The sequence below is a fragment of the Crinia signifera genome, chromosome 3 (assembly GCF_055691185.1).
Source record: "Crinia signifera chromosome 3, ASM5569118v1, whole genome shotgun sequence".
Classification (NCBI taxonomy): Eukaryota; Metazoa; Chordata; class Amphibia; order Anura; family Myobatrachidae; genus Crinia; species Crinia signifera.
The window spans coordinates 65,825,855-65,850,807 of record NC_139219.1 but is presented as its reverse complement, the minus strand read 5'-3'; the positions used below and the strand labels follow the sequence as shown (position 1 = coordinate 65,850,807).

General features: G+C 43.7%; 1 protein-coding gene across 3 annotated transcripts in view; it reads right to left on the bottom strand.

The window, feature by feature from the left end:
- Window positions 1-24,953, bottom strand: part of RALGAPA2 (Ral GTPase activating protein catalytic subunit alpha 2) — a 323,658-nt gene that overhangs the window by 218,998 nt on the left and 79,707 nt on the right. For 2 of the 3 annotated variants that reach the window (XM_083175921.1, XM_083175923.1), the window contains exons 11-19: window positions 22,593-22,778; window positions 21,755-21,892; window positions 14,296-14,444; window positions 10,915-11,026; window positions 9,944-10,181; window positions 8,459-8,623; window positions 7,593-7,733; window positions 5,508-5,648; window positions 3,972-4,066 (exon numbers count right to left, since the gene is read on the bottom strand). In XM_083175921.1, the coding sequence (XP_083032047.1) occupies window positions 3,972-4,066; window positions 5,508-5,648; window positions 7,593-7,733; window positions 8,459-8,623; window positions 9,944-10,181; window positions 10,915-11,026; window positions 14,296-14,444; window positions 21,755-21,892; window positions 22,593-22,778 (1,365 nt within the window). The remainder of the gene's footprint in view (window positions 1-3,971; window positions 4,067-5,507; window positions 5,649-7,592; window positions 7,734-8,458; window positions 8,624-9,943; window positions 10,182-10,914; window positions 11,027-14,295; window positions 14,445-21,754; window positions 21,893-22,592; window positions 22,779-24,953) is intronic. The other variant, XM_083175922.1, reaches the window with a different exon arrangement.

Sequence of the window (24,953 nt, the reverse complement as noted above, 5' to 3'; positions counted from 1 at the left end):
AGTAAAAACATCCCCCAACATTAAGGAAAGCCTATTTTTTTCATATGTGATACAAATATAGGGCAATCACTCCTAATTGGTGCGTGGGGGCATGATGGCGTTGCTATAACATTGACAGCATTAATGGCACTGTAACGCACCACACTGTGGGGTAGAAGTATCAATCAGCGATAAGAGAGAAGTGAACCAAAGGAGAAGTGGCCCACGGCAGCCAATCAGCTGCTCTGTATAATTTTAAATTATGCAAATTATAGATGTTACTTCAGTGCTGATCGGTTGCCATGGGCCACTTTTCCTCTGGCTCACTTCTCCCTTATCACTGCTTCATACATGTACCCATGATTTCTTGACCACACTTGCATTGCAGAGCTGTGTGGGGTGCATTGGTGCTGCCCAGTCACTGTGGTCAACAGTGATGGGGAGAAATTGGGTCAGAAGCGTGGATGGAAGATTATCTTCTACCGGCCAGTGAGTGTTTTTGACTGATTGAATCATATGTTATTATGTCAGGGAAAGCCCAGACTGGTGTGGTTATGTCTGATGAGACAATGCCAGGCAAGTGGTTAAAACCAGGACCATTACTATTAACACCATTACTATATCTCACTTCTTTTTTCATGTTTCTGGCTATTCAGAACAAAAATAGAACAAGACGAAACCGTTGATATTTTCCTGGGACTATCTGCTGTATAAGGCTTATTGCTGGATAATACATCTGGAATGGGATCATTTGGTCTACAGCAAGTTGGTCGACATGGGGATAGGTAGACATGATTCTAGGTAGACATGATTCTAGGTCGACAGTCAAAAGGTTGACATGGGGTTTTTAACTTTTTGACCCGAATGTCGACATAGTCGACATGTACACTGGTTAAAGTGCGCCATGCTTCGGGCATGGTGCCTCGCTACGCTCGGCACACTATTTTATTCTCCCACCACACCCTAGTGTATGGTAGAGCATGAAATACCACCTGTCAGCACATGTCGTGCCGACATGGACATCGAAACGAGCCCGCTGCGCTCGGCATGCTTCTGGCACGATGTCCTGTCGGCACGTTGGGTAAAAAAACTGTCAAAAACCCCATGTCGATCTATTGACTGTCGATCTAGACCCTGTCGACCTAGACCATGTCGACCTAATGTTTGTGTCGACCTAATGACCTGCGTCCTAAAGCCAAGTCGACCTTACAACTGTCGACCAACTTGCTGTAGACCAAATGACCGTATCCCATACATTTAAGGGGTTATTCTGGTTGATTCGCAGCCTTGCGTGTCCAACAAACCCCACCTTGCGAATGGCTGGCTGGCGTCACCCATTCGCACGCAGGGCCTGCAAATGGATGTTACACAGTAACATCGAAAAATGTGGTGCATGCACGCATATAGAAGTGACTTTTAAGTCACTTACATATGTGTGCTCGCTGGGAAGGAAATGGGCGAGCAACTAATGTCAGGTGCCCGCCCCCTGCACCCGAGTCATGGCCTCATTAGCATGAGAACGCCCATGAAACGCTGGGAGTTCCCATATGGTAATGGAGCTGCCCGCCACCTCACGCCCCTCTCCGCCTCCTGTCCACTGTCCTGGGTGCGTGCACCTTGCGAACCATCTGTCTGCATATGCACATAGATGCACACAGCACCACTATCGATCCCCGCGCGAACGCATTCTGGTTGCCTTAATCAGTTCTGGTCTATAACTGCTTCTGTGAGCAATGTAAAGGAAAGAGGAATACCATTGAGGGAACTGCGTCAGACTAACTCTCAGGTAAGCGTTTTTTATTTTATTGAGCATGTGGCATACAGAGGTCTCAACGTTGCCGTGATACGTATGTCTGGTGCATTCGCATCGCGGCATGTTGCACTATTCGCCAGGCTGATAGTCGCAGTACAGTGGCTGCCTGTACACATGAATGGTGTGCGCATGCATCCCATTCGCGGGGGTGATAGTCACAGCATCCATGGTACACCTTGCGGGATGGATAAGCATGTCTACAACTGTAGGTACAAGCTGCTGTGGTGATAGTATGCAAATGTAGAGAATATATAAAGTACGTAGTGTTCATGCTAGAACCTTAAACCTTGCAAATCCTGTGCAGTTCCACTTACCTGCCTGGGGTGTCGCTGTCTGCTTTGGTGCTTCCTGTACAGTCTGGTCTGTATTGAGATACAGACCACAATGTGATAGACAACACAGCAGACAGTGACACCCCAGGCAGGAAAGAGGAACTGCATGGGTTTTGAAAGGTGCAGGGTGCTAGAATGAACACTAAACTACGTATTTATGACTACAACTTTAAATATTACACTTGCCATGAGAAATACTCAAAATACCTCATTTTGTCCACTCAGGTGGCTTTTGGTTGTGTCATGAAGGAAGATCAGGGGCCTGATTAAGAGTCATGGTCTCATTCCGCAATTTGTTTTAGTTTTCTTATCTCTGTAACCTATGCAGTCAGTTGCAACGGCAGAACTAGAATCGAGACACCTTCCCTTTGTCGTATCGAATGAGATAATACGGAATTGTGACTAGAGGCATGGTTTCAATGATAATCCACAAATGGTTATAAGCCCAGCACACACAAGGTATATATTGAAATTAATGGATGGTCAATGCACATACTGTAACAAGTACTCAGGCAGCATGGAGCGTCAGAATTTCTCTGCGAACCAGATGCAAATGTGCCAGGCTCCCTATTTCGTATGGTGCATGGATGTGGGTTTGTGATACACAAGTCTTGCATGCAGTTTCAAATTTATTTTTTTTATACACAGCTCCTGTGTGAATATGTTAGACTAAATGGATGTCTTTCTCACAGTTGCGAACCCAGGACAGTGTCAGGTTTAGCAGCGTCACAATCCTCACTATCAACTTTTACACTGTCTTTCTCACAGTTGCAAACCCAGGACAGTGTCAGGATTAGCAGCGTCACATTCATCACTATCAACTTTTACACTGATGTCAGAGGTGCAATAATATCTGAGACTTGAGACTACACACACATACTGAACTTTCATTGAGACTTCAGACACACTTCAGTCTCAGTGTAGCCCACATTCTGCATGTTCACACCCATTCCAGTTCCAGTCTCAGCCCCATAGTCACTGCAAGTCTCAAGCAAAATTTGAGATGAAAGAAGAAAAAAATATATGCATATGTACAGTAAAGAAGACAAACTCTTCCCAAACTGTTCTCTCAAAAAACTAAATGCATGTTGGGATTTCTTATAACAATCTTTAGGCATCTGTCCACTTACAGCACAGAGTATTTAAGTATTACTTAAATCTGAGGAGACAAGGAGGAGTTGTACAAGGATAAAGAGAACATTGCTGCATTAGAATAGACAACCACAGAAATAATGCTGTCCAGAGACTTTTGAGCAATTGTTCCCATGGTCATTCCATCAATTCAGTATTTAAAACAAAACTGATTTTTTTGTCATGTAACTCTATTCAGTATTTTTTACATCCCAACAGGTTACCCATTGCTAAGTTTACTGTGTATAGATAAGTTCATTCCACTGCAAATGTATTATTTTAGAATATTTTAATTCTTAAGGCCCCCCATACACTATGTGACTTCTCAGAGGGGAGAAATTGCATACAATGCCCCCTGAGCCGCCCAGGTCCTTCTGCATGTCAGGGATTGCATGCGATCCCGTTTCCTGCCGCCGGGAGGGGGTCCGATTTGGAGGTCGGACGTGCAGCAGGTCCAACCTTCGACAGTGGTCCGATGCGCACAGGACCACACATCGGATATCGGATGTCATACACATGAGATTTGGGACTATTTCTCAGCCCGATACACCGAGATCTGGTCCAAATCACATAGTGCATGGGGGCCCTTTAAACTAACAGCTTGTTAAAATTAATTTAAATAGTTTAAATATAATGATGAATGTGTTATAAACTATCCAGTTTAACCTGATTAAATGGATGACCTTCTTTAATAGGGTTTGTGGTATAACTCTTACCATTGGTCCTTCTGTGTCTTTCGCTGTGACTTCTGTGGGCTCCAGAGCAGGATTAGAGTCTGTTGAACAATCATTAGTGTTTTCCAATTTTTGATCTGTAGAAGTTTGATAATGAAATTATATACAGAATGTTATTGCATATTAGTTAATGGTGATCTAACATTAATGCACAATAAAACAATTCATGCCTAAAAAGGAGATCCCCAGATAGAACATACTTTCCAAATATATATAATTCCACAAATTGAACCCCTCCAGTGGTGGGTGTTTTTTAGGAAGCGCTCCCCACTGGGCGAGTTTTTTCTGGGGAGCGCTTCCTAAAAAAAAAAACACTGATGTGTCCCCGGGTCTGGGCAGCGCTGCTGAACTGTGTATCAGCCGCTGCCCGGCCCTGCAACCCGTCCCTTAACGCGGCAGCCTGGCTTGTCATAAGCCGGTGCCACGGGCTGTAATACATCAGCCAGGGAGGGCGGGGAGAGGAGGAGGCGCGGCAGAGGAGAGGGAGCCCGGCGCTAATCACTGGCAATCCCTAGAATTTTCCGGGCTTGCTAATCTGGGCAATAAGGCATAGCCTGGAACATTCTCGGGATTAACAGCAAAGGGGTTAAGTTCCTAAAGTTATTTTTTCTTCATGTTATAGTTTAAACTGGGGCTGCAATATATGCAATATGTATAGTAACTGCATGAACAAATTGGTTAATAATTATTATCCCACAGAGCAGTTGATCAGCATCAGAGGCCAAAAACCGTCACGTGCTACAAATCTGTTAGGTCTGTTAGACAATTTATCTTATAAGCTGAACCCATCAGATAATAACCATACACAAAGATATTTTACATTGGATGACCACAATATCTGCTTCCTTCCCCTGGGAAGGAAATATATTTGTGATCCTTTATTTGTTAAGGACTAGGAGAAATATTGGGTGGTCGACATCAACAGAACATACACTGCTGTAAGGTGGCGACTATATAACTGTAGCACTCTGTTACCCCATGCCTGGCTAAGTTAGACAAAAGAGAACAGAGTAGCTAACTGTGAGTGGACACATACTGGAGATAGGGAAAACACAGGGTAAGAAGTAAGAGGGTGGAGGTCATGAGAGTTTAGAGACTAAAGGGACATAGACACAGGACGAATTCAGTCCCATTTCTAAGTGATCTAGCGCCCTTAGGGAGTGGTACTGCATGAACGGTCTTTCTTGCTAGATCACGGGGTTTTGCCTAGTATAAACAATAGGCAAAACCCACAATCGCTAGTGCCGCGCAATGTGCTGAGCAATTGTGCTTAAGCCTGTCGCTCAGCACGGAGGCAGCAGTCGCCCCATGTGTACGGGGGCTTTAAGGGCTGGGGGTAAAACTGGGATGGGACTTAGGTATTTTTCTTTCCCACAGTTCCTGTAAACAGAGCATTGGTGGCAGGCTCAATTTCTCAATATTATCTCTGTACAATGAAGTGAGTGTAACTCAGTGTGACTATCTTTTATTAACAGTTCAGAGTGATAGTACAGTACTTGTGATTGCTTTATACCTCACCTTGCAATGACTCAGGATAGGACTGCTCTGTTAGATCAGAAGTACTGCTAGAGCGGGTTAGCTCTTGGGGCTCATAGTTGCCCACTGCACCAGACTCAGAGATCGCAACCCCTTCCTGTGGCTGCTGCATCTCATCCACTTCTAAAACGTAAAAGAAATAATAATAATAAAACAATTAAAGTGGTTAAAACTCCAAAATGTACATTGAAAACCAGCCAGCGTACTAACACAAATAGAATATAATTTACATAAATATTAACACTTTTTTTTTAGCCCCACGACACAGTTCAGTCATGCTGGTATTGCGCGTAGTACTTAACCCTTTGAGTGCCAAGTGCATGTGTCAAAATTGGTGTGAAAATTGCCAAGCAAACATTTTTATTCCTCATAGTGACCTGTAATGTTTACCTTATATGGGAAATATAATTTATTTATTTTTTTTACACAAATTTTTTTATTTGAATTTATATAACAAATGTGAGTGATGCTGGCATTTTTAGACGATATTGTACATATATCTCACAGAATATGCGAATCTCTCATAAATATGTTGGCACTCAAAGGGTTAATAAACAGAATAGGTTTGTTTGTATACCTGGAGATCTCCGTACTCTCAGCAATAATGGTGAGTACAGCAGTAGATATGAAGTTTGAAAAAGGTCACACATGCAAACACTCATCATACCACTAATATTTCCACGGAAGTGCGGTATTAACAATTTGGCCACTCAATGTTAAATACTTCTGTAGTACACATTAACATTTGTTTAGGAAATGAAAATCTTGAAATAAGAACAGGCCGTTCATCATTAGCCCCCCAAAAATGTATTTTAAATTGTCTTATTAACTCTCTTCTATTTTAATTACATTTACATTTTTTTTATTTGATTTCTCTTTATATATAGCTTCGGCTTTCAATCACTAATTTTTATTAACACTATAGTATCTCACTGGCATGCCGCACTGGGCATTCTAGCTTATGACAGTTTTTGGGGTGCTGCCCCCTGCACCTAGATATAGCACTAGGGACCCCCAATATACAGAGAAGCCTTGACGCGGCTTGGGAGCATATCATACACCTGCGCAGGTATATGTAACCAATATCTCTGAATTCTATTAGCAAGTAGTGTTCAAGATTGGTTACTAATACCATTCAGTGAGCTGGGGGAAACCATGTATTTTTTACTTACTCAGTATTAACCCCTCCCTCATGCACCCGAGTAGTATTACTGAACTAATTGAGCATCTACCACTATCTGTATGGATAAAAAAATAATACATGTTGTGCACCAGAATTTACAACTACTTATTCAACTAAACCGGTGGATATCTGTAGGTCTTCTGTATCTCTATTTAGCTGTTTGTCACTATTGCCTCTCCCCTTGTAACACATAAACTACATACTGTAGGGTGCCGGATGACTTATCAACAGTCGGGAGTCCGACAGACATTTCTCTGACATTGGAATCCCGACTCCCGCCAGGAGCCCGACAGTTGGTATCCCGACTTACATGGGCTATTTTCCCCTTGTGGGGGTCCACAGAATAGGATGGCCGCAAGTGGCTTCAATGCGCTCGCCCCCTGTCGGGATTCCAATGTCAGAGAAACAACCGTCAGAATCCTGACTGTCGGTAAGTTATACCATACCCCTGTACATAATAGCCCCCTACTACAGCCACTTTCTGCATGTACATAGGTTTATACCGAACTGTATATGATATAATCTATGCATCCCAAAAAGTATAAGAACAGTCCCTTCTATAAAAACATCAGCATTTAGTAACAGTGCATGCGGCCAGCACACAGACGTTTGATAATGTTATTGCTGTTAAGTTTTAGTATGGTCATCATTTTAGAATTCTAAAACAACATGCACATCTCTTGTAACAGTCAGTAGAACACAACACTGATTTAATTGTTTAATTTGCGAATAATGTCATAGAAGTATTGAGTAAAGCGGCAGTGACGATTAGAGTACAGAGATGGCCACCCTTGTACACAGATAAGCAGGCTATATTAGAGAACAAGGAGCCAGGGAACAAGCTGGAAGAACAGTGAGTGAGAAGGAAGAAGCAGATACAGTACCTGAAAGCTTTTGAGAGCAAGAAGTATAAGAGATACCAGGTAAGAGAGAGCTCACAGTGTGAAGGAGATGTGGAACACTTTTAGCTGCTGGTAAAGCCTCATACAGATGAACACAGTTGCTGATAGACTGACTTCGCTTGGCTTTCACAAGACAAGAAGCAGCAGGGAAAATAAGAAAATGTGTCAAATGAAAGAATACATTACTTAACTAACAGCACTGTTTTATAATGTCAGCACTAAAGAATCACTAGGAAAAATGTGATACTTTATATACAGTATACAGTGTGTGGATGCTGAGGCTAATATAGGACAATCGGTGGCTAAAGAGTCAAACTGCAGTGTTGCCCCATGGGAGGCAGGTAATGCCATTAATGAGAGCCCAGAGGTTTCACGCACATTGCTGGACTCTATTGGGAGGAGATTGGAAGCGACCTGTAACTGTGATTATTAACCTTAAATGACCCGCTGTTATTACTTAATATATGGACTTGCTTTGCGCATGGTGACATTTTTATTAACTTCAATGCAGATTCGATCCCGATGTGCAACCCCATGGCATCGGGATCAAAAGCAGAAATAGACTTGCCTGGCAAGTCTATTTCTGCGTCAATCTGTAAGATCAAAGGCAGTGTAATGCTGCTCTATGCAGCATCAGCCCCCCGCCCCCCACGCGCGCGCCGTCATGCCCGCCACCCTCCCTCTTGTTCAATTCCGGCAACCTGCCAACCGTAGATATGGAATCTTTATCATTGGACGCTGCTTCGAATCGTGTGTGTACATCACTATTATGCCTGATCCCACAAATTACCTACTTTATTAATGCAGATCCCCTTTAAGCATGGAAACAGCTGAGTTGCTAAACCTACCTGTGGCTTTTTGACGCACAACGTTCCGAGCTTTCTCCACGCCTGGGGCACCAGAGGTAGTTGCACTTCGGAATCTCATTGGTTCATGTGCATCTGGGTGATTCCTCCAGCTCAGAGAGAATGACCTGCCCACCGCAGCCCCCTTGTGAGGATCTGCAAAGCCACCTTACACAAGGAGAAAAGCTGTCAAATGATATCATACAACCTTATTGCTTCCGCATACTGTATAGTATTCACAGTGTTTAGTATTTTGTTCAGTCCAAGGATTTGGAAGCTCATTGGCATTAGTTACTCTGTTCTGAATAAACGACTGCAGTGGAAACACTAGAAAACTGCATTAGTATATTCGACGATATTATTATTATTTACAGTTTCTTAAATAGCGCAGCATATTCCGTTGCGCTTAACGATATTACTATTATAAGCAAAGATGAGGTGTTGGCTCAATAACATGGAAATGGAACCTTGTATTATAACATTTTAGACTATGAATACGTTGGGTGGAGAACACGGGAATGTTTCACTTAGAAATGTTAACACTACATGAAACTATACAGACTGCAGAAACATTAAGTTCTATGTCGCTGAGGTTAAATTTGAAGGAGGAGTAAAAGAACTAGAAACTACAGAAGAATGTTTAGAACTTAACATTGTAAAATGATTTTATATGAAACAGAGAATGGACTGACATAAAATTCTGAAAAAACTTAATTTATAATCTTGCCTAAGATAACATTATACTGTAATGCTCTATTGACCCCAACTGTGTGTAAACTGTATTTTACTAAGCAGCCACTAGATGTCAGTAATACACCAGGATGAGTATGCTTCAATTGTTAGACTACATTATAAAAAGTGGGTTCCTTTGAAAGACGAAGGTTTGCAGCCGATTTTTAGCGTGCCTAAAATAGTACACTAAAGAAATGTTTTATATATTAGAGAATCCTTTACAGTGCCAGTGATTTTCCTGGCAATGTATGCCTCCCTTCTTATTTTAAGAATCTCCCTCCCCTTGCCATCAGTCCATGTTGCAATAACTGTATGTTCTGTAGTGTAGAAATATGCCAGCAATGCTTCTCCACTACTTCCAATGCTATTCCTCTTGTTTCTGATTCAGGATTGTGTCATCAGACAGGGAGACAGCCTATCACCTTCTGTGGCACAGTCATGTGTTCAAAATACCTGGTCTGAGGCTTTCACACTGCAAAATGTAATGACTTCGAACCGTGTAGGATCCTTCTTTTAACACCGTTTGAATTACTGGGGTTTTTGACCCAGTATTTTGACTATGAAGTTTTCGCACTGCACCTAGGACCGGGTTGAAATGCTTAAAAATCGGCAATATACTGTGTTATAGCTGCAGTGTGAAAGGGGTATGACAAAGCCCTGGAAAACCAAGCCACTTGCTGTAATACCCCATAAATACTACCCCATGATACCATTCCACATTGTGTTCACACGGAAATCCATCCTTTCTTAATGTACCTTTTCCCCTCTGTTTCTTCTCCTTCTGCTCACTGAGCTTGTCTAGGGGTAAGCTGCACATGTCCAATCCATACACATTTCTTGCTAGCACAACGGTGAGAGAGTCCATTATCTTCGACCACTCGTTTATAAGCTCTTCCCAATCGGTGAGTGAAGAAAGTACGCTAAGAAGCTCATCCCAAAGTTCCCGGGATATGAAAACGCTTAAGTTAGCTCTGATCCATGCTACAATTAGCGTCTGCAAATAAGAAAAATACATTTTCTTAAGCAAAATTTAGGCTAAGAACTGTATTTGGTTTCATTAAACATTTTCATTAGAAGTGAAGATTTGCAGTTGGAGATACCTGAGACTAAGCTATTATTGTAAGCATACAGCACACATAGACTTCCTGCTGGTTACAGATCATTGGACCGGTTTCAGAGGGGTGCCGGATAGTTGACATCGGGCTAATGACTGTTGGGATCTCGACTATCGGGGCGCTATACCACACCGTTTCAGAGTTGTACACGAATGCAGCTGCAAATGTTTATTTGCAGATACAGTGCGAATGCCAGAGTAATTCAGTCAATTACTAAAGTTCTGAATAAACCTGTGATTGCATGAAGTCAGGGATGCACAATTTTTTTACTTTTTCGCGATCAATGGCCGTGACTCCCGTTAACTTCCCCAAACATTCACTGCAAATACTCTGTAACCGCTGTCCCTAGATGACCACAGCACATGACAATGTGACTTATACGCATGCACAGTTGGCCAAAAATGGCTCAACTACACAAAAACCGTGTTTGTGTAACACTCTGAATCAGGCCCACAGTAGTATTCATATTGAAAGACATGTATGCAAGAATATAGAATTGCGATTCTGCATTTCCATCAGATGTTACATTAAAAAATATATAACTATTTCCTGTGTACTTCTATCAATGCTGCAAACTTATAAAACAAAGTAAGGATTGCTTTTGCTTCCCACCCGGAACAGTACGCCAGCCAGGTCCTGAGAGAACAAGTCCTTTTTGGAGGGGTCTTTTGGTTTCTGAACAACAACTTCCGTTATCCGTAGTAGTATCTGCAGCATCTGCTCCCTTGCAATAACAGAGAAAGCACAGAATTAGTAGTCAGTTATGGATATTATCAGTGAGGTACCTTAATGCTCATAAAAACAATTGCAAATCTAATTTATGAACGTATATGACATATTATATAAAAATCTCACCTATGAATGTATATGAATGATTACATCCAAGGATGAAGAAGAAAAAAAAAGACCGCCTGCCGAAAAATGGGAGTCCAATTTCAGATGGGATGTTGCTATGGGCAACCAATCAGATACTATCTATTATCTTCTAGATAAGAAGTAGATTCTGATTGTTTGCCCATAGCAACATCCCATGTGAAATAGAACTCACATCGGTACTTGTGTAGTTTCACGGCGCCAGCATATATGCAGCAGTAGCAGCCTGCTTTTGGCTGAACCACAGTTCATCAGAGTACAACCTACTGTACTGTAACCATTACCCAGGAACTGGTGACGTTACGGAACCCAAGAAGTCAACAGATCCCAAGCATGTAAGAAAGCTTCTCAGTTTAGAGCTGGATTAACAACAGGGCAGCTGGGAAGTCCCAATACTGGGGGATCCCCACACATACTGTAACACTTCATCAATGAGGGGAGGCATTGTGGCATAATATGAACAGGGGGCACTACAAACTAAGTAACACAGGTTCTCAAATGTGGTCCTCCAGGAACTGCAAAATTCTTCTGTAATCTGTGCACAAGTAAGGGATATCCTTACTTTTGCACAATTACATAATCAAAGTGACTGAAGCACAAATTAAGTCATTTGTAACAAAGCATGGGTATCCCTAAAACCTGAGCTGTTGGGGTGCCTGGAGATCCAGGTTTGGGAAACACTGCCATAACACATTGGTTGCGTACATTAGCAAATGTACTGGCAGCTGATTGGCTGCCTCTAAGAAAGGCACACTGCCAGAACACAGGGGCAAACAGTGAAATCTTCAAACCCACCCCCCTTTTGGAGGAAACAAAAGCTGTTAAGAACATTTCAACATTAACGGCCACATAGGAAAAAGTAGGACTTTGTCAGTGTGTGGAATTGGCTCAGGAATACCATTTAGAATTTGGAAACACATAAAAGCCTGATAACTTGGCACTGGTATGTTGTAAATAGCTTTTTACAGTTTTAAGGATTTCTAAAATCTCCTTTTAATTAAAAAAAAAATATTGAAAAGACAAATGTCTTCTTCCATCATAATTTGTTAAAATTGACTAAAATGAAAAGAAATCAGTGAGAGGTACATAACCTGCCAATAAACGCACGGCTCAGACTAAGTACTATCTTAATTACTTTAATTAAACTGAATTGTACGTTTTAAATAACATGTACATAGCTGCTAATACTGTGTCACAAGATTTTCCAGATTTAGGGAACTTTTATCAATTCTTTGATGAAAACCAGACATATCCACCTAGATGTATTCAATTACACACCCTTTCCCTGCACAGCTAACGTGCAGGATAATTGTCTGTTATGGGGCATACACATGGGGCAATAGGAAGGCTATTTCTAAGCAATCTGACTAGATCGCTTAGAAATGAAGCGCAGATTGCTCCGTGTGCATACCCCTCTGGCGATGCGCGGTCCGGCACGTCGCCACTAGATTTATACTATACCATAATAAAAAAAAATTAAAATCAGAAGACATACAGTATTGGGAGAACTTGATAGGATGTGAGATTCAGAAAGTGAGAGATTTGGTAAGAAATCTCCAGTTTTTTTAAAGTGGCAACCATTTACACTGCAAAACCAGTGTGATTTTGCAGTGTAAATGATTGCCGCTTTAAAAAACCTGGAGATTTCTTACCAGATCTCTCACTTTCTGAATCTCTTACCCTATTAAATTTCACCCAGTGTGCAATCTGAGTCCTTAACATCCAGTCCTTGTTTTGGACTTCTACCTAGGGCCCAGTGGATCAGCCGTGCCTGCTTTTACATTTTTTTAATTAAGGATGGTGATTATTATTTTTATGTATTTCATGTTTTTTTTATGTATGTGACCTTGTTATATATTAATATTTGGAGGTGGTGGGGTATCACTAAGGTATTGGTTTACTGGGATTTCCTCCTTACTTGAGAGAAATCTGAGACTGACCACACCTCTTAATTAACTGAGTAAGGTATAAAAACCCAGGAGATTGACACAGTAATCACACACTGAGGAAGGACTTTTATGTTGGAAACGCGTTGGAGTGAAGAGATACAATTCAACAGGAGGGACCAATATCCACCAATGTTATCAGTGTACACTTTTCTTTTCCAACTAGTTGCGGGTGAGAAGGCTACGAACTGTTTGTTTATATTGGCCCACCAGTGAAAGCTCCTGTTTTACGTGTGTCATTAGACTTTAATACATTTGTTTTAAATAAATCACTTATGAAAAATGTATTTAATCTGAATCCTGTTTGACGAGGAATCGCATACAAAGAAACAGTCAAGGGAATATAGGGAATATCTCCAAGGATATCGTATAAAGAAACTGCTCCTGTATATGCATATAGGGACCAACACTCAGGTGGTCAGTGTGTTTCCGTGGGGACATCTTAAACCTAGAGTGAATACAAGTGGATATTTACAGATAAAGCCTGCTTCATTCAGCCTGATGATGGCGGTCAGATCGCCAATAGCCAGTCCCCGACACCTCCACACTGCACCCCCATCGGTGCATGCAGCACCCAGCAACCAACCCCCCACACACACCCCCCCTAACCCTGCCCGTCTCCTTTGAGCGGAGACGGGAAAGTATTTCATCCCCAGCCGCTGAAATACTGGGACACGTGTGCGTGTGAGACGCGAGTCAGATGGAGTGATCGCCAGCGGGGGCATTCTGTAGATTCCCGGCGCTGAGTGGCGCTCCAACTGTATATACGGGAAAAATCTCTATCTCTGTGGGTGAGGAAGTCATCTGTACACAGATATTTTCTATTTATGATCAGTGCTTGGTTACCCCTCCATTTGTATTGTGTGTGTGTCTATAGAGGAGTGGTGCTCCTGGGTAGTTCCTAGGCAGCAGTTCTAAGAGAGCGCAGTTTCACCAAGAAGTTTTATTATAACCATAATATATATGGTCCTCCTGCACAGTAGCTAGTTTGAGACAAACTAGCTACTGTGCAGGAGAATGTGGCACATTCACACAACTATATACCTATATGAGGACAGAATGGTCAGGAGTTATAGAACAGTGCGTGTTCAATGTAGAGTAGATTAAATAGTGATGCCATATAAATCTTGTTAGCACATGCTGGTTCTAAAAATATGCAGAACTTATGGTTTACCATGTTTTTTTATCCATTACAAGGTCCATGATCATTTGCCGGTAAATACTTAAGACAGATTTGCAAGCCTCCACTTGCTCCTCCAAGAGTGAAGGAACATCCGGACAAGGTTCTAACAGGAACACATTGGCTGAGTTGGTCAAGAAAACCTTGAAATGAAGAATGAGAGATTTAGTTACAGCTAACTTTAACATTAAAATTGTATAGAAAAGATGCACCACACCATAACATGATCAGCCACGAAGCAGCAGTCCAGCTACATTTTTAATGTATAACTATTACTTCCTCTATTGTGTCCAGCTGTGGTTACTAAACTTTAAAGACCTTGAAAATGTGTTTCCTTACTCTGGGGATATGTAGTAAGCATGATTACTAAACAGGATACTGGATTCAACTGCTTCGTTGCTTCCTAGTAAAAACATAGCTTTCAACTGCAAGAATAGTCTCATCTATTTTCATCTATTGATATGTCCCGGAGGATCAGGTTCCTGAACTGGAAGTGATGGTCTCATGATCGTTGGAGCCACTGTGGCCACCAGGTGAATGTAAGTCACAACTGGTGGCCCAGTAGTGACTTACATTCACCTGGTGGCCACAGTGGCTCCAACAATCATGTGACCATCACTTCCAGGTCAGGAACCCGATCCTCCGGGAAGTATTTGTAACCCTATTCCTAACACTAACCCTTACTGCTAACCCTAATGTTAACATTTTAACAATGTGGAGATCGTAACTGCCTATATGGTATTGACACTAATGCCCCGTACACAAGGGGCAGCGGGATCTTTGTGCTGAGCGTTTTAGCATTTGGCCGCGCATCACATCACTATGGGACATTCACACTGGCTAATTTTGAAATTAAGCAGAAATCTCCCTGTGTGTATGCCCCATTACAGGCCAAGCTTTTAGCTTGTGCACAGAGTGATACAGTAATTAATTCACCTCACCTAAAAACATGGTTGTTCTTAAAATCAGAACTGTTAGGGGACTTTGGGTACCATGTTCAGGAAACCCTGCTCCACAGTATAATGAGGAAATTCATTAATGTAGTTATCTTATGAATGTTCTAGAGGCGTCTGAGATCCAACAAGCCAAAGACAACTGTAACCAGAGGGGATGCAGTTAAAATCCCGGCGGTCGGGATCCCGGCGTTCAGAATCCGGACGCCGAAATCCCGACCGCCGAAATCCCGACACATTCTCCCTCCGTGGGTGTCCACGACACCCCTGGAGGGAGAATAAATGAGTGTGCCGAGCGTAGCGAGGCACCGGGCCCGCTGCGTGGCGAGCGCAGCGAGCCCGCAAGGGGTGGCGATCCACGTCCCCCCCTTGTCAGCATTTCGGCTGTCTGGATTCCGGCGTCGGGATTCTGAACACCGGGATCCCGACCGCCGGGATTCAGTACTGAATCCAACCAGAGTTTGGGTTACAGTTGTCATTAAAAGCAGATATCATGAAATCTGATTACCGGGAATAACAGAACAGTGACACTGGGAAAAATAGAAACAGCAATATTTCGCTTCTACAATAGCAGTAGAGAAAAGGTTTATCATATTTATTTATAACTAGGAAAGCCGTATATAGAGGGATTTTTGTAAGAACTTACCGTTCGAATCCCTTTCTCTGATATGGTCCTGGTGACACAGCTCAACACTGGGATGTAGGAGGGTCCGAAGGAGCCAGGCACCTATCCTAAAGCTTTAGAGGGTAGGCTCCTCCCCTACTGCATCCCTGGACTCTTCAGTTCAACTTTCAAAGCCACTGGAATACATTAACTCAGTACAAACGCCTGCACATATTATATGCACATTTTATAACAGAAACTGTTAACTTTTAACCATTTTAACATGAACATCATGAAATTCTGGCATACTTACTGAGCGTAAGGGAGGGATCGCTGTGTCACCAGGACCATATCAGAGAAAGGGATTCGAACGGTAAGTTCTTACAAAAATCCCTCTTTCTCTTTCAATGGTCCTGGTGACACAGCTCAACACTGGGACGTTCCAGAGCCGGTCCTTTGGGAGGGTACGCTCAGGTCTGCAGCTCTCAGCACTGCTCGCCCGAATGATGCGTCCTCCGACGCGAACTCATGGAATCTATAGAATTTGGCAAATGTGTGAACAGATGACCAAGTGGCAGCTCTGCAAACCTGCTCCGCTGTGGCCCCATGTCGGACCGCCCAAGAGGTAGCAACTGACCTGGTGGTATGCGCATTAATTCTGGCCGGTACAGGCCTACCCACTTTGGTGTATGCAAAAGCTATCACAGATCGCAACCACCTAGCAATGGTCTGCTTAGATGCAGGCCAACCAATTTTATGTACGTCATACAATACCAATAAAGTGTCAGTCTTTCTAACACTCTTCACTCTGTCCACATATATGCGTAAGGCACGCACAACATCCAAAGTCTTCAACTTGTCCCTTTTCTTGGAACCCTCTGGGGGTTGAAACACAGGTAGAACTATCTCCTGATTTAAATGGAAGGCAGAGACTACCTTCGGTAAAAATTGCGGCACTGTTCTCAGAACAGCCCTGTCATCGTGAAAGATTAAGAAGGGAGATTTGCATGACAAGGCTCCCAACTCAGACACCCTCTTAGCAGATGCTACTGCTAACAAAAACACTAACTTCCACGTGAGAAACTTAAAGTCAGCCGACCTCAAAGGCTCAAAAGGTGCCTTCTGAAGGCAATCCAAAACCAGTGACAGGTCCCAAGGTGCTACTGGTTGCTTGTAAGGGGGTTTCAGTTTGGATACCCCTTGTAAAAAAGTTTGAATCTCCGGTAAAATGGCAATTCTTTTTTGAAAATAGATGGACAAGGCCGAAATCTGCACCTTCAACGACTGAAGGCTTAGGCCCGAAGAAAATCCATCTTGTAAAAAATCCAACATTTTTGATAATTTGAAGTGAGATGTGTGAGCTTTTTGCCTCTCACACCATCTAATATAAGTCTTCCAGACTCTATAATAATTTGCAGAAGAAACAGCCTTTCTGGCTTTTATCATAGTCTGCACTACTGCGTCAGAAAATCCTTTCTTTTTCAAAATGGCGGTTTCAATAACCAAGCCGTCAAAATCAATCGATCGGAATCCAGATGATTGAATGGGCCTTGTCTTAACAGGTCTGGTCTCAGAGGTAGACGCCATGAATCCACTGATAACCTCTGAAGCCTCGAATACCAAGACCTCCTTGGCCAATCTGGGGCCACAAGGATCACCGGGACCTTCTGGTCCTGTACCCTCTTTAACAGTCTTGCTAACATCGGAATAGGAGGGAATGCATAAAGAAGATCTCCCTGCCAATGGGTAGTCATGGCATCCACTGCCTCTGCTAGCGGATCTCTCGTTCTGGCATAGAACCTGGGCACCTGATGGTTGAACCTGGATGCCATTAGGTCCAAATCCGGAGTTCCCCACATTGCAGTGATCTGGTGAAACACCTGAGGGTGTAGGCTCCATTCTCCTTCCTTGAGCTCCTCCCTGCTCAGGAAGTCTGCTTCTATATTCTCCACTCCTGGAATGAATATAGCCGATACTGCAGGAACATTCTGTTCCGCCCATAGAAAGATTCTGGACACCTCCCACATGGCCAATCTGCTGCGTGTACCTCCCTGGTGATTCAGATACGCCACAGCTGTGGCATTGTCGGTCTGAATCCTCAAGGGGGAGTTCCTTAACCTGTCTCCCGCCAAGGAAATCACTTTCCAGACAGCTCTCAGCTCCAAGATGTTGATTGGCAACGCTGATTCCTCTGCCGTCCACAGGCCCTGCAGCCTGAGATCCAGGGCTACTGCCCCCCAGCCCCTGAGACTGGCATCGGTAGTTACTATCAACCAGTCCCAGGTCTGTAATGACCGACCCCACTGAAGGGAATCTACCTCTGTCCACCATTTCAAGGAGTCCCGAGTGTCTGCGGACAGCACTATCAACTCCGTCTTCATGGTCAAAGTGTTTCCTGACCAGGCTGACAAAATGTTCCATTGGAATACTCGAGAGTGGAACCTGGCAAATTGAAGCGTTTCGAATGACGCCACCATTTTCCCCAGGAGTTTGAGGCACCTCCATACTGACAAGCTCGGAGCACTGAGGATCTCCTGAACTAGATTGACCAGGTCCCTGGCCTTTATCTCCGGGAGGAATACCCGATGGAGATGGGTATCCAGTATGACTCCCAAGAACTGGATCCTCTGTGATGGTACCAACTGAGATTTTTGTAAGTTTAAAATCCAGCCGTGAGCCTGCAAAAAACTGATGGCCTCTTTTAAATGACTTTGAAGCAGTGTTGCTGATTCTGCTTTGAACAGGAGATCGTCCAAATAGGGTATTACTGTGATTCCCCTGAGCCTCAGCACTGCCGCCATCACAGACATTATTTTTGTAAATACCCTTGGCGCGGTTGCTAGGCCAAAGGGTAACGCCCGGAACTGTAAATGCAGGTCTCCTATGGCAAATCTCAACAGCATCTGATGTTCCGGGTGAATGGGAACGTGCAGATATGCGTCCTGGACATCCATGGACGCCAGAAATTCTCCCTGGTCCAGACTCAGGAGTACAGTTCTCAAAGACTCCATTTTGAAATGGTCTACCCAAAGGTGAACATTTAAGGACTTCAAATTTAGTATTGGTCTGAAAGACCCGTCTGGTTTGGGCACCAGGAACAGCGTGGAGTAAAATCCTTTCTTCCACTCTGCCCTGGGAACCGGGACTACCACCCCTTTTTCCAAAAGGGAATGAGCCGCTCTCATAAGAGCTGTGCGCAGGAGCGCCTGCTTTGGTATGGGTGTGGGGATGAACCTCTTTGGAGGCCGCCCTCTGAAAGGGATTTTGTAACCCTGGGTAATAATCTCTAAGACCCAGGTATCCTGGTCTAGAGAAGCCCAAGCGTCTCTGAAGTGTGTAAGACGCCCCCCCACCTTTATCCCTGCCGGGCTGAACCCCTGGCAGTCATGCGGAGGGTTTTTCCTCTCCTTTAGAGGCAGGCTTCTTATTGAAAGAGCCAAACTTGGACCTTTGGGATTTGCCCCTGGAGTTCTGGAACTTTCCCCTGAACGATTGTCCCCGAAAGGACGCACCACCTCTAGGGGAGGGCCGAAAGGACGGCCTAAAAGCAGCAAATCTGGATGACTGCTTTGTTGAGGAGGCCGGCAGAAACGTACTCTTGCCGCCTGTGGCTTGTTTTATAATCTCCTCAAGCTCAGAACCAAAAAGTAACTTTCCCTTGAAAGCTAACATTTCTAAGGCCTTTTTGGACTCATTGTCCGCTTCCCAGGCCTTAAGCCAGAGTACCCTCCTGGCATTTATGGAGACTGTGGATACTCTGGTAGCCATTTTAAGAGCTTCCTCCTCTGCTTCCACCGCATATTCTGCAGCGGCCTTAATCTTTTCTGCTACCAGCAAAGCACCGTGGTCAGCCTGCAGCATGGTGCATAGCTCACCAGCCCACTCTATAATGGCCTTAGAGACCCAGGCTGAAGCAATAAGGGGACGCAGGGTAAACCCCACCCCTTCAAAAATAGCCTTGAGGTTTCCCTCTAGCTTTTTATCCACAGCATCTTTAAAAGCTGCACCACCCTGTACAGGTAATACCGTAGCTTTTGATAAGCGTGCCACAGAAGCATCCACAACAGGCACCTTTTCCCAGAGTTCAGAATGAGACTCCGGCATGGGGTACAGACTAAGGAATCTTTTAGGCATCTGTAGCCTCTTATCTGGGGTTTTCCAAGCCCCTTCCAATAGTTCCTGTAACCCCTCATCTGAGGGAAAAGTAACAGCCTCCTTTCGCTGTCGCTTAAAAACACCCTTAACAGGGGTCTTATCCTCAACAGACAGTTTTAACGCCTGTTTTACAGCCACAATAAGATCCTCTATACCAGCAGCAGAGGTCTCTTCAAAATCATCACCCTGGTCCCAGGGTGTGTCAGTATACTCTCCTTCCTCTTCCTCTAACACATTAGGCATAGCATAAGACCTTTTAGGGGTCCCTGTAACCTCATCCATTTTGTCCAGTATTTCACTGAATCTGTTGATCCCCTTAGCAGTATCCTGCATCACCTGAATAAGTGCAGGATCTGCCTGGGTAAGAGGTAAGGAGCCAGACGACTGCTGAGATGATGGCATAGGTCTCTGTGATTCTACCAGCACATCACTCTGCCTGTCCAGAAGCTGCACCAAAGCGTTTACCGACCTGCCTAGGGCACTGGCCCACGCAGGTTCACTCTGCTCTCCCCTATGGTGTTCACTGCCCATGGGTCTCACATCAGCGCAAGTAATACATAAGCCCCCCTTGGCCATCTGCTCAGGGACAAACTTTTGTGTGCAAACATTGCACGCGCTCAGTGCACTAAGGACTCCCTCCCCCAAAACCACAGCCTGATGCTCAGACATGATGCAAGTGAAGCGTATATATATATATCTCAATATACACAGTGCAAACAATTGTACAAGCGTTTATACAAAGTCAATGCACCCAATCACTTAGCTGTCTGTAGGTTTCAACTGCGGGGAAGCGATGCCCAGGAAATCCAAGTCACTCTGCCAGGATCAATAAGCCAGCTCAGCTCCGCTGCAAGCGTTCTGAAAGGCGCCAAAGTCAGAGTGAAGGAAGAGACCAAAGTCCCTGCTGCTGCGGGGTCCGTGACCTTTTGGCGCCAACCACCCCCAGCTAGCCGCTCCTTAGGTAGGATTTCCTTGTTCCAGTATCTCCCCCTCAAATGGGGACCACTTGGAACATGCCTGTCACAGCGCTGCTGTCCTCTCAGTCAGGAGCTCAGCGTGTAAGCTCCGCATAAAATGGCCGCCGCCATCACGGAGCGCCTGTCCCCCATGATCCCCACCTAAATGTGGAGCCGGTTTCAGGCTACTCCGGAGCCCAGGCAGCCTCTTAATAGAGGCTGTAAGCGCAGCACAGGGAGACCAGACAGAGTCTACCCTGTGCACAGAGAGCTGACAGGACGCGCTTCTGTCAGCTCCTGCTGCGCTAGCAGTGTGAGGATTCACTATGAAAATCCTCACACTGTGCCTACCTAGCTAGGGTAATAGTTAATAAAATAATAAAAATCCCCTAACTACTCTAATTCTTCGGCTGCTCCTGCAGCCCTTTAGAATAGCACCCACTCCAGTGGGCACCTAACACGAACTGAAGAGTCCAGGGATGCAGTAGGGGAGGAGCCTACCCTCTAAAGCTTTAGGATAGGTGCCTGGCTCCTTCGGACCCTCCTACATCCCAGTGTTGAGCTGTGTCACCAGGACCATTGAAAGAGAAAACCTATTTATGAATGATAATGATGCCCATATTTGTAGATAAATACTGGAATAAACTAGAAATGTTTGGTCAACAAAGCATTTCATTTGTTGCATTTTATGATATTAATCCAGAAGTGACCAAAATATGTTTTGTCACTTTACTCATACATCTTATGTTATCACCTGGCAGTGTCACCTGACATGTCCAAGTTACCTGCAGCGCGGCCTGATCCCCAGCCTTCACATCCATGTTCTCGTCCTCACAAACGCATCCCCGACTCACAGCGCTGGTGAAAGAGTACGTCCTGCCCCAGCTAGACGAGCGTTTGTGGCCGCTCTGTTCTGGGGCAACCTTTAATAAATGTCAGCACATATTAATTGCATGGTGATGCTGAGTTATAGACATAACAACAGTGGGGAAGACACAAGCTGGGCTCAGCTTCCAGACAATACAGCTGTAAGGGAATGATGGAGCCTACAGAAATAACCACTGGCACAAGACATAGTCACGGAGCAGATAAAAGAAAAAACACTAAAAAGGAAAACGCAAGACTTAACGTTAAGGTAAAGCATATATATATATATATATACCTAAAATATTGTAATTTGGTTATAATGTTCTTATTGCCTAAATTTTCGAAAGATATCCTATACTAATAGAGTGTATCTATAACCTTTGCTGCTCTGATTCCACTCCTCGCGGCCCTGTGCCTGTGCTCGATGCTCATTGGCTCCTGACCAGTGTGCTATTCATACTAGGCAATCCAAACCTAATCAAAATGAGGTTGTTGCACAGGAGGAGGTCTGCCTCCATCTGGATCATCAAATAAATAGCATATGGAGGCAGTGGGGTGCACAATGTTATAGGAGAGTATTATAAATTAGACTGCTCACTCTCTACTACCCTGAATTTTGTTGATCCAGAAGGCACCAAACAGAATACTGTAACTAACTGGAATATTTGTAAGAAAATACAGGTAAACAACGTGAAAGCAAAGGATTCATGAAATTGTCTATTATAGCTAAGAATAAAAATCCGAGCTATCCATTACCTGTTTGCTATCCGTCTCTGTTTCAGACGACTCAAAAACAGACTCAAAAACAGGCACATTCGCGTGGTCAAAAGGTGGCTTTGAGGGCTGCTCCATAAAAATAGGTTTATCTTGTAAGATCCATTTTCTGTACACTTTCACAACCTTCCTTGTAGCAGAAACATCACAGGCAGGTAAAAGGAATGCCTAGGAGAACAGAAAGAGGACCAGGCTGCTTGTCAAAGTGCCATTAACAAAACATTATGTGCTCATTATTAATCATTCTAGCAACAGCCATCCTTGAAAACTCATGCAGTTCCTCTTCCCTGCCTGGGGTGTCGCTGTCTGCTGTGGTATTTCTGGTTTGCATATCAGTGCTGATATACTACAGACCACACTGTGCTAGAAGCACTACAGCAGACAGCGACACCGCAGGCAGGGAAGAGGAACTGCATGGGTTTTCAAAGATGGCGGGTGCTAGAATGAACACTTATGTTAAAGTATCCACAACTGCTGCAAAATATCATGTCTAATCAAGACAGGAGTTCATCTTAACTATGAACATTTTGCAAAGTGATTGGATTTGTTAAAGTATTTCTTTAGCCAGTATCCAGATATAAACAATTGGGATACTGTGTTCTGTAGGAAATATCAGTATCAGCACAGATGTCTGGCAGAATGTAGTGCTCAATGTGACAGTACTAAAACCATTCACATTGCATTGAAAGTCCAGAACAGAGAACATTTCTGAATAAATAGAAAAATGTAAAACGAACTACAGAAATTGCAAACCTTAAGATGTAAAATGTAAAATATGTAAAATATATCAGTGAGAGACCAACAAATATATCCCAAAATACAGTAACTACTATGTATATATTTTAATTTAACATGGATTCATGTTTCAATGGTTATATGTATATATACTGTATTTCTGTATGTTATTTTCTGCTTACCAATAGGAAATAGTCTATGGAGGACAGGAGCTGGATAGAAACGGACTTCCCTGTCTCCTACAATCATGCTCCCAGCAAAAAAGGGTGATCACAGAAAAAAAACGCTCCCCAACCCCCCCCCCCCCCCCCCAATATATTGAACTATTGACCTTCATTTATCAAAATGCACGCTAGTCTCTTGCTTCTACATCCCTCTTAAGCCTTAGGGGGTATTCCGATGGGGGAAATAGCTGAAGGAGCCTATTCAATGTTGTATTGCCCGACAGGATTGATGAGGCAGATCGAGAGAACGGGCCGACTTTAAAAGTTGTTGGGCCCGTTTTGTCGATAATGGCCATGAATTGTCGCGATCACTGCCGAATCTCAACAATCCAAGGCTGTTTAAGTGGACATGCCCCCTTTTCGTTGATTGCCAGGTGGAATATTGAATCCCGTGTGGCGATATGCGGTCAAGCAAAACATAAACGTGCCTGGGTCCCAGCTGCCGGGATGGATCAATAGTCTTGACCAGGGATTGAATACCCCCCAGAGTCAAGGCTCTATTTGACTAAAAAGCTTCCTAAGGTTTGGAGGGGATGGTCACTGATGGGGCACCTGCAGAATTTGGGTTCTCCTGCACAGGTTACAATTAACCAAGGGAAGAAAGGGGGAGGGGAGAGAGTGAATAAATCACTCAGTAGTGCTGGCTGTCTTCACTGGGGGATCTGACCTACCTTTATTAAATATATAGTTTGAGTATGGCTGCTGCCACCTTTACAGAGAGATTGTGAATCTCTGTGGAAAAAGCAGAACTATAGTGTGTGTGGAGATGATATCCCCACTCAGTGGCGCTGCCACACTCAATAAATGGATACCCAGTCTTTTGTGGGAAAGATACAAATAATCTTTACTTTTTAATATAAGACCATACTACACGTTAAAATTTACACATTATTACATCAGCTGATGAAGCCGCCGAGTAGTAAAGGAGGCGGAGAAACGCGTTCTTGGAGCCCGCTCTAGCTGCATAGACATCCAGTCTACTATACCCTTGGATTACAAATATCCCGGTGGAGATCTGGACATTGTGGGAGAAACCAGCACCTGGAGCCGACCTCCCTAAGCAGGGAGTAAGCATCATATAGCAGCAAAAAGTCTCAGATATAGGACTTGGTGACCCGCACCCAGTACAGCACGAGTTGCTGATTACAAGGAGGACTGGTAACTATTTGCTCAATATTAAACAAGATTATTGCCTCATATAGATACAGTATATGCAAATACAAGCCTCATAGCCAGCCCATGCCTTATATGTTTTATGGTGTATGTCTTGTATGTCTTTTTTGAGTGTAATAATTTATATGTAATAATGTGTAAATTTTAACGTGTAGTATGGTCTTATATTAAAAAGTAAAGATTATTTGTATCTTTCCCACAAAAGACTGGG